Raw genomic sequence first — 16510 nt, 5'->3', positions numbered from 1 at the left:
GTATATATATTAATACAACAGTATTCAAATAAGGTTATTTGCATAATGTCTGTTGACAAGTTTGGACGGTATATTCATGATAAGCAGAGCTCTAACCATTTAAAACGATATGAGAAAACACCAACAGGATTTTTCATAGACACAGATGGAAACTTTAATATTCAACGCAGTCGTATAAAAAATGCAGGCTTTTCAAAAGAGAATGGTGACATAGTTATCAAGGAGTATGTTGATAAAGCTGTGAACGATATAAGAGCATCGTTAATGTCACATCAAGAGGAGTTAATTATTAGTATTCCTGATGTGAGGGCCACCGATATTGAGGATCGTTTAGACAGACTTGAGGTTATTATTTCAAGTATTATTGAAAAAAAGGGATATTCTAAGTAACTTGTGTGAAAATGAGTAGGCGGGGTATTATTAATGAATTACACGCTCCATCACGTAAAAATTTTCTACGTCGTAGGGTTATTATGAAGGGGATTGATGATTTATTTCAAGTGGACTTAGTCGAGATGTGGAAGTATTCATCCCCTAATAAAGGGTATCGCTACCTTCTTACTGTTGTAGATGCATTCTCAAAATTTGCATGGGGTGAAGCAATTAAATCAAAAACTGGTAAAGATGTAACTGAGGCCATGGAAAAAGTATTTAAAACTGGTGGAAGAGTACCTAAGAATCTTCAATCGGATGATGGGAAAGAGTTCTTTAACTCACACTTTAAAGCATTAATGAAACGATATAAAATTAATCATTATTCAACTTTTAGTACACTAAAGGCTTCAATTGTTGAACGTTTTAATAGAACATTAAAAGAACTCATGTGGAAAGAGTTTTCTTTCAATGGGACATATAAGTGGATTGACATGTACAAAGAGTTAATAAACAATTATAATAATACAACACATAGAACAATAAAAATGGCTCCCATTGATGTAAACAGAAGAATGAGAATCATATTTTAAAAACTGTATACAATAACATAAAAATGTTTACAGGTAGCAAACTAAAAATTGGTGATAATGTTCGAATTTCGAAATATAAAGGAGTTTTTGCAAAATCCTACACGCAAAATAGGAGCACTGAAATCTTTAAAATTATTAAAATACAAAATACTAATCCTGTGACATACTTACTGGAGGATTTAAATTCTAATCCAATTAAGGGCGGTTTTTATAAAGAAGAACTGAAAAAAACTAGTTTCCCAGATGAATACCTAGTTGAAAAAGTCTTGAAAAGAAAGGGTAACAGAGCTCTTGTCCGTTGGCTCAATTTTCCCAAAACTGCTGATAGTTGGATTGAAACATCTGAAATTTTGTAATAATTCAAACACTTTGAAAATTTTCATTTTATTATTATTTTTTTTTATTTATGATATTTTAATAAATTCTTAGATATAGTATTGTTTACATAGGATTTATTCTTAAATATAGTATTATTTACATAGGATTTATATATAATTTTAATATCTTAGATTTAAACATTTTTAAATAAATTATTATTATATTTTATTACAAGCTTATATAATTTGTTTTATTTACATATCTTACATTTGTTTTATTTTTTTTTTTATTTATTTATTTATTATTATTTTTTTTTAATATTTCTTATTATTCTTTGAATTTCTTAGCATAATTATCTGAAGCATAATGCTCTATTAGGTGGGTAATTTTTTCTATAGTCGCACTTTCATTTTCTTCTATCTTTCTTTTAAGTGATATTTTATTAGTTACAGGTCTTTGAGAGCTCTCTATTTGGCTACGCCAAACCATTGTCTGAGCTTCCAAAGTGGCCATTTCACTCCTTATTCTATTTTCTACTGTAGAATAATGCCCTATTGCTAGAGTTGAAACTCCATCATCACATATTATTCTTTTATCATCTTTATTATCTAATGTAATTTTAACTACTTTTTCTGTACTTATTTCATGTCCTCTTGATCGAAACATGTACATTGAATCACATTCTTGCTGGCCAGTAAACAAACAATTTTTATACCCCTCAAATGTAATTTTTTGTAAACAACTACGTTTTATACCTTTATTCTTTTTCACTGTTTTCTGGGGCTGATTACCTACACTTTCTGAAATATATGCATACATCTTGGACCTCAAGCCTACAAATTCTGTCATTGACCTACCATTCAATTCATCCTTAAAGAAACCTAACCGCTTCTTATTACACTGCTTAAAATTAAAAAGTGCAGCCAATTCATCTGAATACTCAGATGTATCAAATTTATACTCGACATCATTTCTAATGTCTGCATATAAATCTTCTGTTTTTATTGAGTAAATAAATGAATCAGTGTCCATATAATTAAGTTTTGGTGCATCCCCAAATTTAGGTTTCATGTATGTAAGGTGTTGAGGTACAGTCTGGCAGCGAGTACACATTTTGCGTCGTTGCGAATGGCAATCAGCCGATCATGAGAGCAGCGAGTCCAAGAGGGAGAGTTGCAGAGTGACGAGAGGAGAAGAGAGTCAGTCGCTGAGAGAAGTCGTAAGGAGCAGTCGTGTTTCCGGAGTTATTTCATTAAATTGTTAAGAAAGCTACTAAAGTCATATGAAGTTAAATATCAGTTGTCAAAGTTGCTAAAGTCGCCTACAGTTGTTAAATCACAGAAGTTGCTAAAAGTTTATGTTATTCCCCACTTATTATAACCCATCTCAGCCTTACTTAATATATTTAAATAAACTACTTAATACAAACTCTACATTTGGGGGCTCGTGCCGGGTCTGAGATAACCAATTAAGTGTCGGAATACGTAATGAACAGAGTTAAACTAATTAAGTGAATGCCTTAAAGAAAGAAGAACAGAAGTTCTGAAATTCATTTAACACAAAGAAACTGCGCATTAAAGTAATAGGTGAACAGACAAGATTGAACAAGAATAAAGAAACTGCGCATTAAAGTTATAGGTGAACAGACAAGACTGAACAAGAATAAAGAAACTGCGCATTAAAGAGATTGGTGAAGAGACACGATCGAACAAAAACAAAGAAACTGCGCAGTTAAATTTGGTGTTCGGTATTCGGTATTTGGACGCGGATATAGACACAGAACTGTCCCAAAATGACGCGGCGAACCCCGGCAAGAAATTGTAGTAGCCAGCCTGCTAGTCGGTTCTCCCTTGTCTTTCTATGTCCGCCAGACTAGGATCGTCGGTTGCCCGTCAGGGCTCCCTGGCCTGTGTTCACCGGGTTAAGGGTAACCTAGTGTATAAGGAGATTCGGTTTCGTGCACTTCTAGCATTGCTCTTTGCTAAGCTCGTCGGATTGTCGTGGGTTTTCCTCATCTTCCCTATATACACACTGCACTACGCAAAAGAAAAGTTTTAAGTGCACTAACTGTAATCTACAGTTCAAAACAACAAAGGATATATTCGGATTCTGGTATGCGCGGACGGACCAGTAAGCTAATCAAGAGAACACCAGGAGTAGGGGTGGCTAGCTGTTATTCGCCATCCCTTTCTGTACCCTCCCTGCCATGATAACTCGAGAGATTATGTTTGCGGTTATCCCTTAATCAAAGTTTATTATTATATTATAATTCTAATTCACATTGCGGAAGCATCAAGATCGCTCCACGAAAACTTGTAAGGATGCTATGGCCAGGATAATAACTCAGTCGGCCCAGGAGTCCTCTACAGAAATATTTATAATTTTACGGAGACAGGTAGGAGAAAGGACGGGCCCGAAGGCCGGTATGTTTATTTGGGTGCGAAAAGGGGGAGGCGATGGTCAGGAAAAGCTTCCGAAATCCGGGCAACCGGCTCCGCAAGCCGTAGTCCGATTGCCAGATCCGGGACGAGGGCGCATCTTCCGAAGTCGGACCGATCCCGCAAAGCCGGGGTACCGGTGTTCCCTGATCTTCGAATGAGCGGCCCGAAATGAGAGCTGCCGGCCACGCATGCCATGTGCCGGCCGCCCTGGGTCCCCGAGAAGGGATACCGAAACGGCGAGTCGATCCCGCAGGCCGAGTACCGTCCCGCCGCCTCTGGGTGAGATGGGGCCGCCCGGAATCGGAGGAGACCGGTCCAGCAAGCCGAGATCCAGTTTCCCCGATATGTCCGAACAAACGGGGTCCTAGTGGGGTGGGGAATCGTCCGGGAATCGGAGGAGACTGGTCCCGCAAGCCGAGATCCAGTTCCCCGATATGCCCGAACGAACGGGATCCGGGTGAGGGCCACCAGCCATGCAAAACCATGTGCCAGTCGCCCTGGGTGTCGGGGAAAAGGGCTCCAAAACGGAGAGGCGGTCCCGCAGGCCGAGTACCGCTTCGCCGCCTTGGCAGAGAGAATGTGGATGCCTAGCCAGGAAGAAAACCGATCCCGCATGCCGGGGTACCGGCCCCTCCTCTAAGAGAAGGAGAAGCGAAGGGTTGCCGGCCACGCTGGCCATGTGCCGGTGGCCCTTGCTCTCCAGAAGTAATGGGGCGCCGAGAGGGTAAATAATTTTCCGCGATTGAGTTCTATTATATGTCCAGAGTTTATTTTTACAAATGTCGGTAAACCTAGCTGTTCCCTACATCTAGCTGTTCCCTAGCGCACTCCGAGTTTTCCCCCCGCGGGGGTGGCCCTTGGCCAGCTCACCGATAATTTACTCCAACTCCATTTTTGGGGCACGTGGCCGGCGGCGTGGTTTTATTCCGATGTAATCCTGTAGCTCCGTGGCACGTCTGGTCCGTTGCTGGTGTTCTGAGAGAAGAGGCCGGGCTCGGCTTGCCGAGGCCCTTTTATAGGCCTCCGGCGATCGGTAGCGTCGTTTTACTTCGGGAAACTTCGGGTGAGCTTCGGGTGAACTTCGGCTGGCGTCATGGTCGCCGATCTGCTACTCGGGCCCTGTCGTGTCTGCCGACGCCATGCTTCGGCTGATCGGTCTTTGTCGTATGCGCCGACGGCATGCTTCGGCTGATCGGGCCTTGTCGTCGGGTGTTTGCCGAAGACGGTTCGGCTGGCCGTCCTTCGGCTCGGTCGGCTGCCGGCTGCTCGTATGTTCGGCCGCTCTCGGCCGCTCGTTTCCTTCGGCTGTTCGTGGCCGCTCGTGTGTGTGTTCGGCTGCTCTCGGCCGCTCGTTGTCTCGTCGTTGTTTTTCTCTTAGATCTCGAGCGCGTTTTTTTCTTAACGCTAGTCCCTACCACTAAATCCCTAACTAGTGTGCCCTTCGTGGGTCTTAGTATTTAACACTTATGTCCTAATGCTTAATACTAAGTATAGATGTTCTTACGTACTAGGAAAAATGGACTTAAATACTAAGAAAATGAGCTTAAATATTATAAAAATGGAAATGATCTTACATACTACAAAACATGGTTGTGAGGCTTCCTCACACTCCATCCCTACCTCGGGGATGAGGAAGGACGGTGACGCGGTCTCCGCCGCGTGAGATCTGGACGCGGTACGTCGTGTCGCCCATCTCTATCAAATACCGCAGGTACTTGGTGACCGGCTGCTGGAGGCGCGCCTGCACCTGCGCGATGAGCTCGGCGGGGAGCCATCCGCCCTGCGTGGTCCAGCCTGCAGGAGCGCGCACCCAGTCCTCCGGTTCGGGTTCGGGTTCGGAGTCCGTCGATGCCTCCTCGTCCGAGTTTGGCTCTTCCTCAGGCCAAGGAGCGCGGCGTCGACGGCCTGCATTGCGCAGGATGCCGGGGCGGTCGTCGGTGGGCGCGTCCGGGTCGCGGTCTGCCGGGGCGCGGCGAAAACGCCAGCGGTATTCGTCCGTGGCGGGCAGTGGCCGTACCCGCTGTATCGGCCGGGGGGTGACCATGGTGCAGCCAGCGGTGACCTTGTCGGCGCTCCTCGGTGGAGGGACGCGCGTAGGTGCCGCTTGCAGCAGCCTCTCGGCGGCGGCTCGGGCTGTGGCTCGTCGGCTGGCGTCAGCGGATGTTGTGGGCCCCTCTGGTGAGGCCAACAGCTCTGCCAAGAGTGGCCCAAGGGTGGCGCGGGCGTCAGGTGGCCCCGAGCGAGGGGGTGTCCTCTGGCCGGTGGCGAGGTCGGGCGCGCTAGCGGCGGTACCGGCGTTGTGGTTGCCCTGGCCAGTCGCGACACTGGTGCTGTGGTGTCCCTGGCTGCTGCCCCCAGCCCTGGCAAGGGTGGTTTCCAGGGTGACGGCAGGCGGTCCGCCGGCAGCGATTCCGGAGACTCTCGCGTCCCCAAGGGGTGTCGCGTTGGTGGTCCCGGTGGCTGCTGCCGCGGCCGGTGATGCGCCCGTGAGGCGGGCAATGGTCCTGTTGGGATGATCCCGTGGGTCGGCCGTGGTCTTCCCGGCGTTGTCTTCCTCGTCGGAGATGAGGATGGCGTCTTGCGCCAGGTCTGGCTCCTCGTCTTCGCCGGAACTTATCTCCATGATCTCCTCCTCGGAGATGTCCTCGTAGACCGCTCCCAGGGTTCCGGGAACGGCTACGGGCGGATGCCGGGCGACCATCGGCTCGACAGTCGGTGAGGCGGCCGGCGGCTCGTGGCTGGCCAAGGCGGCCATCAGCTCCTCGAGTGGAGCGGCGGTCAGGGGCTCATTGGGGGCCACGGCGGTGGTCATGGGCTCGTCCTGAGCCAAAACGGAGGTCATGGGCTCGTCGGGAGCCAAAACGGTGGTCATGGACTCGTTGGGAGTCACAGCGGCGGTCACGGGCTCGTCGGTAGCCAAAGCGGTGGTCATGGGCTCGTCCGAGGCCAGAGTGATGACCATGAGCCCGTTGTTGGCGATAGGGGTGGTCAGGTCGGAGATCCTTAGTGCGGCCATCGACTCATCGGGAGCCCCGGTGGCAGGCGGACTGGGGTTTCTGCACCGTCCGGGTAGCGTCGCCTCTGCCTGGAAGTCGTCCAAGCAGAACGGTGTCGGGACCCCGTCCTCGGCCAGGATCGCGGTCATCATGTCCTCTAAGGACAATCCCTCGCACCAGGTCGGGCTGATCCTCGGCGAGGATGAGGATCCGGTGGGGGCCTCCACCGGCGGCGTTGGCTCCAGCGGGACGACAGCGGGTGGTTCCGTGCTGATCGTCGTAGCTGGCAGTGTGGCTAGCAGCGGTGTCCCGTTATCGTCGACGTTGAGTTGCGGACGGATCGGGGCCAGCGGCGGTGGTGACCCGGCGCTGGTCGGTTTTGCAGCCGGGCGGGATCTCTGACCAGTGACTGCCGGCGGCAGTGGTGCCATCTGGGCGTCCATCGCGGGGTGAGGTCGCCGTTGGATGGGCGTCAGTGGTGGTGGCGACTCGGGGTGGTCGCGGTCCGACGGAACGGTTGGCGCAGGCTGGGCTGGAAGCGATCGTCGCTTCGGTTGATGGCGATTGCGTTGCTCCTTGCGTGGCATCCTGGAAGCGTTTGTGCGCTTGAAAGCTCCCACGCTACCATTTATAGCTAACGGACGGCGAGGGCGGTATCGAATAATCGATAGGTCGTGCGGCGTGGTTATCGCCCGGTAGCTAGCCCTTTCTGGCGATCTGGCAACTCTGTAGATGGACTCCGGATGGCTGTGGAGAGTAGAAAAATAAGGATTAGTTTCCTCCCCTGGAACTGGCGATTTCCCCGTGGTTTCCTGGCTATTCTCCTGTGTTCATGGTGTCTTGAGCGTGGATGATTTGAAGGAGAGCGGCCAGGGTATGTTTTCCCCCTGCGGGGGTGGGGACGTTGGACGAGCGCACTCATCAGCAAGTGGCCCCCACGATACCCTGGTCCTCTTTGGCCCTGGCGTCGTCGTCGTGGTCATCATCCTGCCTGGTGCGTCCATCTGTCTGTGCTGGGTCGTTGCTCTGGCCGTTTTCGTCGTCGTCGTTGTCGCTGTCTTGGTGATATGGCTTCAGGTTCTGAATGCAGGCGGTGCGTCGGCGGCGGCTCCCCGGAATCTGTAGCCGTGCTATATTCGGAGATGGGAACTTGATGACCCGGTATGGGCCCTCGTATTTGGATGCCAACTTGGCGGCAAAGCCTTCGGCGGCGTTTGACAAAACGTGGCGGCGCACGAGGACTAGGGATCCGAGTGGTGGTCTCCACTCGCGTCGGCGCAGGTTATAGTGCCTTCCTTGCTCTGCTGTGGCTCGTTCTGCGTTTTCCCGGGCGACCTGGAAGATGCTGTGGAGCTGCGTACTCCTCTCCGTTGGCGAAAGTTGAGCCGTTCCTCTTCCTGGAGTGACTTCGTCGTAAAGGGTGTTCGGCAGGCGTGGTTCCCGGCCCTGTACAAGGAAGGCGGGGCTGAATCCCGTAGTGTCCGATACGCTGCTGTTAATTGCCAGAGAGATCTCAGGCAGAAGGTGGTCCCAGGCACTCTGCGGCGAATCTCCGAGGTATTGTGCGATCATAGTCTTCACGGTCCGATTGGCCCTCTCCGTGGGATTTTGTCGCGGCGTGTAAGGCGCGGTATGTTGCAATTCCATTCCCAGGGAATTGCAAAAGGCTTGAAAGGCCCGGCTGGTGAATTGCGTTCCATTATCGCAAACGAGAGTCTTTGGGATCCCAAATCGGCTGAGTATCCGCTCCCGAAATGCTCGCTCGAGGTACGGCACCGTTGCGCGGCGTAAGGGGACGAGTTCCACCCATTTACTGAACGTATCAAAGAAAACGAGGAGCACCGTGTTCCCTTGCTTGGACCGTGGCAGGGGTCCCACGAAGTCGGCGCACAGCACGTGAAATGGCTCGTTGACTTGCCGTGTAAACATTTTTCCGGCCGGCTTTTCCTGGCTTGCTTTAAACTTCTGGCAGCTCGGGCATCGTCGCACATACTGGGCCACCTCTCGGAACAGGCCTGGCCAGTAATATTTCTGGGCCACCCGCGTACTGGTTTTGCGGATGCCCAGATGTCCAGCCGTTGGGTGGTCGTGGCACTCTTCCAATACCCTTCGTCGGTATGGGGCTCCCACGCAGAGTTTCCACGGCGTATAGTCTTCTTCCTCGGGGCGTAGACCTATGCGTCGGTACAGCTGACCGTTCTCCTCCCGGAAATCTGGAAACTTCGCTGGCTCCTGTTGAAGTCGTCGTAGCATCTTACGGATCCATTTGCATTCGTTGTCCTGCACCTGCGCCTGTTGAACAGTGGCCAGCGGCTGGCGTAACAATGCGTCGGCGACCAGATTCTGGTTCCCGCGTCGGTAGCTGATATCATACTGGAACTGTTGTAGCTCCAGCGCCCACCCCGCGATCCTGCCCGTAGGGTTGTCAATGGAATTTAGCCACTTGAGTGAATGGTGGTCAGTTAGTACCTCGAAGCGGTATCCCTCGATGTAGCAACGCATTTTTCGGATGCCCCACACGATCGCGAGACATTCTTTCTCCGTCACGAAGTAGTTGCGTTCTGCGTTGTTTAGACGCCGGCTGGCGTATGCGACGACTCGTTCCTGTTCGTCTATGGTCTGGGTCAGCACCGCTCCAATACCATACTCGCTCGCGTCGGTTTGTAGTACGAACTTCGCCTCGAAGTCCGGGCAGGCTAAGATTGGAGCCTCGGTTAGGAGCTTCTTCAGTTCATTGAAGGCTTGTTCTTGCCTCTCAGCCCACTGCCACTTCCGATCCTTCTTGAGTAGAGATGTCATCGGCTCGACTACGTCCGCGAAGTTGGGCACGAAACGACGGTACCATGAAGCTATCCCAAGGCATCGGCGAAGTTCCTTGAGATTCGTTGGCGGCGGCAGCTCCCGTATGGCGGCGACCTTCTCTGGATCGGTTTGTATTCCGGCCTCGCTGATAACGTGGCCCAAATACGTTAGACTGCGCTGGAAGAACTGGCACTTGTCCCGGTTCAGCCGTAAATTTGCTGCTCTGAGTCGGCGGAACACCTCGCGTAGATTCCGGACGTGCTCCTCGAGTGTAGCTCCGACCACGATGATATCATCAAGATATGCGAAGGCGTGTGGCTCCATATCCGGGCCAATGACGGTATCCAGGGCTCGTTGAAAAGTAGCCGGGGCCGAGTGCAAACCAAAAGGCATCACTTTCCAGTGAAACAAACCGCGACCTGGAACGGTGAATGCGGTACACTCACGGCTGGCTGGGGCTACTGGGATCTGCCAGTACCCGTTCTTCAGGTCCAACGTGGATATGTATCGAGCGTTCCGAAGTCGCTCCAATATATGATGGATCCTCGGTAAAGGATAGGCGTCCGGTATGGAGTTCTCGTTCAGCTGCCTGTAGTCCACACACATCCTGACGTCTCCATTCTTCTTAGCGGCGATGACTATCGGAGCACTGTGAGGGCTCCTGGAGGGCTCGATGCGCCCGTCGCGTAGTAGCTCGTCAATCTGGCGGTCGATGACGGCTCTCATTGCAGGGTTCCTGGGATGGTATCGTTGCTTAATGGGGCGGTCGTTGCGCATTACGATGCTATGCTCGGCGATGTGAGAGACGCCGGCGAGGGTATCGAATCGTGCTAGTTCTCGTTCTAGGAACTTTTCCACCCAGGGCTCTGGGTAGTTCCCGTCTTGGCCGCTGGGGCGTTGTTCCTCCTCGGTGCTGCATCTGGCGTTGGCCATTCCGCAAGATGGTGTGCTCTCGCTCGTGGATGATTCTGGTGTCCGGAACCGAACTCTCTTGCCCGTTTGGCGAAAGGGGTTCCGGCGGACAGCCGATGCGTCGGGGAGTGGCAGGATTCCTGCCCAGCTTGGAGCTGTGCCTGCGTCTGCGTGGGCGTGGCGTTGGGTGCCCTCTGGGCGAGCGTGTGTGGGTGCAGCCATGCGATGTCTCTGGGCGTGGTGTTCTTGTGGAAGGTCTTCCTGCTGTGTATCTGGCGGTAGCTCGGGTGGCGATGTGGGCTGCGGCTCCGGATTCACCCTGGCGGTGGCTCCTGCCGTTTCCTCTGCGTCTGTAGGTCGCGTGCTCGGGGGTGCGTGTGCTCTGGCGACGGTGTCTGTGGGGTGTGTATCCATGTTTTTGCTCCGTGGTAATGTGGTTGCGCACTCGCTGAGTGCCGAGTCTGCTGCGCTGGTCTCCGTGGCTCTGGGTTGAATGGGTGGCTGGAGCTTGAGGGTTTGGCCGCCGCACTGTAGTGTAGCCCCGCTGTAGCATAGAAAGTCCATGCCGAGCAGGAGGCCATCCAGCACATCTGCCATGATGAGAACAGAGATGCGGACGCGGGTCTCTCCCAGCTGGATCGTGGTTCGTAGAGCATGCGTGAGCTCCCTGTCGGTTCCGTCTGCTAATTTTACTTGTGTCCGTACTGCGCGATGGTTCCTCCCGTCGTCCAGCTCTTGTGCCAGGCGTCTGCTTATGAAGCTGTGAGAGGCTCCCGTATCCAAAGTCGCGGTGAAGGGGCGTCCCTCCATGGTGACTTGGGCACGAATACGGCTGTGGTCTTGGATGATGGCGTTGTTTATTGGCTCGGGGAGGTCGGTGGGTTCCTCGAGTGACTCCCGGATACTCGAGGCCCTTGCCCGTTTCCCGGCGCTTGGTTCCGACAGCAGTCGATGGTCCTGACACCTGGTCGGCCGCAGTCCCAGCAGAAGATAATCCTAGGGCTCCTGCATTCCGTGGCGTAGTGGCCGGCTTGGCCGCAGTTTCGACATGCGGTTCTCACATCGATTGGTTCCCCTGTTGCTCTGCCTTCCTGGCCCTGGCTTCCCGTTCGGGTTCGGGTGGCAGCGTCGTTGGAGGCATTCCGAGGACGTGGCATCGGTGGCGTGGTACGTGCGTCGGACGGATTCCCTCGGGTTTGTTGGGCCTGGGTACCGAATAGACCCTCTGCGTCCCGCCGGTTCGGTGGGTATCCCCGAGTGGTTCGCTCTCCTCTGCTCCTGGCGACTTCGAAGTTCACCACCAGGTGGGTGAGCTCGGTCAAGGTCCTAAAGTCCTGGCGGCGTGTAAACATCTGGTATTCGGGCAGCATGTTCTCGTATATCCGTTCAAGCTCTTGCTCGGGTGAGAACCCTGCGCGGCGCATCTTTAGGCGAAGATCGACGAGGTATTGTTTAAACGGCTCGTTCGGTTTCTGATAGTGGGCTCGGATTTCGTCGTCAAGGCGTTGATAGTACCTAGGCGGTAGAAAGAAATCCAAGAACTCCCGGCGCACTTGTGCCCAGGTTCCTCCCTGCAGGCCACTGGTACGGAACCAGCTCTCCGCTCTGCCGGATAGAAGTACGACGATGGCGTTGGATAAGTACTTCCTGTCGATCCGGTATGTGTCTGCCCGTTCCTCGATTAGTTCCACGAAGCTGAGCGGGTCCGAGGTGCCATCGAAGGACAGCCCCCATTTGGTCATCTTGTCCACCAGCATGGAGCTGGGGTTCACGTCGAACTGAGAGGTACCACCGCGTGGAGATCCCTCGGATTTCCCGCGTGATACTGGTGCTGGCGACGTACTGCGAGGTACGGCTAAAGTATGATGCGTGGCCTGAACGGGTGGCGCGAAGGTTCCGGCAAATGCATCCGGGGCTGGCGGCAATGGTGACTTCGGCTTTACGTCTCCCGTCGGGGAGTTTCCGTAGCGTAGCTCCATCTCGTCGAGTCGAACTTGAACTGCGTCGGGGAGCTCGGGTTGCCTCGCGAATGCAATGAGTCGCGCCCGCTGCTCTTCAACCGTACCGGCGCGTTCTAAGCCAAACTCGAGTAGGATGGCGTCGAGTTCGTGCTTCTTTCGGTAGGATATCCAGGTGACACCCATTTTACCGGCGGTTGAATCTCCGCGGCGTATGCTACCGGTCGCGAAATCTGTCGTAGCGTAAACGATGATAATCGAACGGGGTTCCGATTCTGGACACGTGGCTGAGGCGGCTCGCCAATTGTTCGCGGCACGGCTGGTGCTAGGACTGTTGTTCGACGCGCGTCCTGGCAGCGATCGCGAAGGAAGATCGGGAAGCCCGTTCGCGTATCGAGATCGAAGGCGCGGGAAGGGAAGCGTATCCCTGAAGCGCGGAGATGCACGGCCGAGGTCCTTGAGTGGCTTGGTTTAGCCTCGTAGCGATGGCTGAGGGTCCTGAACCCTGATCCTGGAGCGTATCCTTGTTGTAGTGCCCTGCTGGTGCTGCTCAAGGACCCTTGAGGTATCCTTGGAGTCGAGTGAAGGTCCTGGAGTATGTCTTTGAGGGATCCCTGGAGTATCCTGTTGGTATGTCCTGGCAGGATGCTGGCGTTGTCCTTTGCTATGTCCTTGCAGGATGCTGGCGATGTCCTTTGTAGCGTTGATTTAATTTTCTCCTTGATGTTAGCTCTCGTAGCGTTGGTGATCGACTGATCTCGATGGCGTGGCAGCGAAGACTTATATAGTTGAAGGTCGGCTGGCTTCGGGCTTCCTGCGGGTAGGAGAAACCCTTCATGCGTCGGGATAGGAAGGCTAGTTTTCTGCTCTCGTGGACGCCGGCTGCGGCGTCGACGACGTGTTGTGCTCCGCCTCGGCGGCTCTCTCTCTGGACATGTGTTTGGCTTTCTCTCGTGTGTACTCGTCTGACGTCGTGGAATCGTGGTCTCGGCTTTGCGTCGTGTGCTTTGCGTCGTGTGCTTTGCGTCGTGTGCTTAGGTCGGTTCCTAGCGTGTCGTTCGTATTCATGTTCGTCAGGCGTCGTTAGAATTTTCTTCCACGTGGCTTTGCGTCCGACTGTACTTTATGGCGGCGGCTTTTTGCGGTTGCTATGCGGCATTTTTTTTTTCTAAATTCTCGCTCATTTTTTTTTTTTCTATGCTTCTCTCCTACTCTTCCCGCTTCGGTCTATGCGGCCTAGCAACAGAAATGCATTTTTCTAAGTTTTCGAACCTAACCTCAACCTTTCGACCTGAATTTTTTTCTGGTGGTGCTTTAAGCCACGTTAGATGGAATTATCCTTGAATTATCCTGCCTAGTCCCTGTTCGGGCGCCATCTGTAAGGATGCTATGGCCAGGATAATAACTCAGTCGGCCCAGGAGTCCTCTACAGAAATATTTATAATTTTACGGAGACAGGCAGGAGAAAGGACGGGCCCGAAGGCCGGTATGTTTATTAGGGTGCGAAAAGGGGCAGGCGATGGTCAGGAAAACTCCCGAAATCCGGGCAACCGGCTCCGCAAGCCGTAGTCCGATTGCCAGATCCGGGACGAGGGCGCATCTTCCGAAGTCGGACCGATCCCGCAAAGCCGGGGTACCGGTGTTCCCTGATCTTCGAATGAGCGGCCCGAAATGAGAGCTGCCGGCCACGCATGCCATGTGCCGGCCGCCCTGGGTCCCCGAGAAGGGATACCGAAACGGCGAGTCGATCCCGCAGGCCGAGTACCGTCCCGCCGCCTCTGGGTGAGATGGAGCCGTCCGGAATCGGAGGAGACCGGTCCCGCAAGCCGAGATCCAGTTTCCCCGATATGTCCGAACAAACGGGGTCCTAGTGGGGTGGGGAATCGTCCGGGAATCGGAGGAGACTGGTCCCGCAATCCGAGATCCAGTTCCCCGATATGCCCGAACGAACGGGATCCGGGTGAGGGCCACCAGCCATGCAAAACCATGTGCCAGTCGCCCTGGGTGTCGGGGAAAAGGGCTCCAAAACGGAGAGGCGGTCCCGCAGGCCGAGTACCGCTTCGCCGCCTTGGCAGAGAGAATGTGGATGCCTAGCCAGGAAGAAAACCGATCCCGCATGCCGGGGTACCGGCCCCTCCTCTAAGAGAAGGAGAAGCGAAGGGTTGCCGGCCACGCTGGCCATGTGCCGGTGGCCCTTGCTCTCCAGAAGTAATGGGGCGCCGAGAGGGTAAATAATTTTCCGCGATTGAGTTCTATTATATGTCCAGAGTTTATTTTTACAAATGTCGGTAAACCTAGCTGTTCCCTACATCTAGCTGTTCCCTAGCGCACTCCGAGTTTTCCCCCCGCGGGGGTGGCCCTTGGCCAGCTAACCGATAATTTACTCCAACTCCATTTTTGGGGCACGTGGCCGGCGGCGTGGTTTTATTCCGATGTAATCCTGTAGCTCCGCGGCACGTCTGGTCCGTTGCTGGTGTTCTGAGAGAAGAGGCCGGGCTCGGCTTGCCGAGGCCCTTTTATAGGCCTCCGGCGATCGGTAGCGTCGTTTTACTTCGGGGAACTTCGGGTGAGCTTCGGGTGAACTTCGGCTGGCGTCATGGTCGCCGATCTGCTACTCGGGCCCTGTCGTGTCTGCCGACGCCATGCTTCGGCTGATTGGGCTTTGTCGTATGCGCCGACGGCATGCTTCGGCTGATCGGGCCTTGTCGTCGGGTGTTTGCCGAAGACGGTTCGGCTGGCCGTCCTTCGGCTCGGTCGGCTGCCGGCTGCTCGTATGTTCGGCCGCTCTCGGCCGCTCGTTTCCTTCGGCTGTTCGTGGCCGCTCGTGTGTGTGTTCGGCTGCTCTCGGCCGCTCGTTGTCTCGTCGTTGTTTTTCTCTTAGATCTCGAGCGCGTTTTTTTCTTAACGCTAGTCCCTACCACTAAATCCCTAACTAGTGTGCCCTTCGTGGGTCTTAGTATTTAACACTTATGTCCTAATGCTTAATACTAAGTATAGATGTTCTTACGTACTAGGAAAAATGGACTTAAATACTAAGAAAATGAGCTTAAATATTATAAAAATGGAAATGATCTTACATACTACAAATGAGATATCAAGTGAACTGTTGGTTCTGGTCGACTATTCCGTAGATTACTCGAAATACAATCGCAATTCCTAGAGACCTAATTCAAATTCATCCAAATCCGCAAATAAGTTCTACTTATTGTTACTTTCAATCCTTCCAAGATTACATGAATACTTCAAACTGAGTGGTCGACCTAATCCGTAGATTACCCGAATCAAGATCGCGATTCCGGCCTCGAATTCTTAGTGATCATTACATAAACTGAAAAGACCTGAAACTAAACTTCAGCAGACGCTAATACAATTATTGGTAACTACTAGAGCAAAATCGTGGAGCTGAGTTTCATTCTAGTTTCCTGCACTTAGAAATCTGGCAATCTCTAGTCGGTTTCGGTGTCTAGAAGTATCACTGTTGCCTGCCCCAAATTGGTTGTGGCATTTTCTTCTTATGTAGTCAAACAGATATATAACCCTTAGCCCCACGCGTTGGTGTGGCATTTTCTTTTTATGTAGTCCTCCTACAGCTATCTAGCCCCACGTTGGGCGCCATTTTCTTTCTATGTAGTACTCCTACAGCTATCTAGCCCCACGTTGGGCGCCATTTTCTTTCTATGTAGTACTCCTACAGCTATCTAGCCCCACGTTGGGCGCCATTTTCTTTCTATGTAGTAGCCAGCCTGCTAGTCGGTTCTCCCTTGTCTTTCTATGTCCGCCAGACTAGGATCGTCGGTTGCCCGTCAGGGCTCCCTGGCCTGTGTTCACCGGGTTAACGATAACCTAGTGTATAAGGAGATTCGGTTTCGTGCACTTCTAGCATTGCTCTTTGCTAAGCTCGTCGGATTGTCGTGGGTTTTCCTCATCTTCCCTATATACACACTGCACTACGCAAAAGAAAAGTTTTAAGTGCACTAACTGTAATCTACAGTTCAAAACAACAAAGGATATATTCGGATTCTGGTATGCGCGGACGGACCAGTAAGCTAATCAAGAGAACACCAGGAGTAGGGGTGGCTAGCTGTTATTCGCCATCCCTTTCTGTACCCTCCCTGCCA

At 52.4% G+C, this 16510-nt stretch overlaps 1 protein-coding gene across 1 annotated transcript; it reads right to left on the bottom strand.

The window, feature by feature from the left end:
* Positions 1-5327: 5327 nt before the first annotated feature.
* Positions 5328-7307, bottom strand: LOC121503286 (calphotin-like). Its single transcript, XM_041777585.2, has one exon. The coding sequence runs from the start codon at positions 7305-7307 to the stop codon at positions 5328-5330; it is 1980 nt and encodes a 659-aa protein (XP_041633519.1).
* Positions 7308-16510: the final 9203 nt, after the last annotated feature.

Source organism: Drosophila kikkawai, chromosome 3R (assembly GCF_030179895.1).
Source record: "Drosophila kikkawai strain 14028-0561.14 chromosome 3R, DkikHiC1v2, whole genome shotgun sequence".
Taxonomy (NCBI): domain Eukaryota; kingdom Metazoa; phylum Arthropoda; class Insecta; order Diptera; family Drosophilidae; genus Drosophila; species Drosophila kikkawai.
The sequence above is the reverse complement of the archived record's forward strand: the minus strand, read 5'-3'. Positions and strand labels throughout refer to the sequence as shown.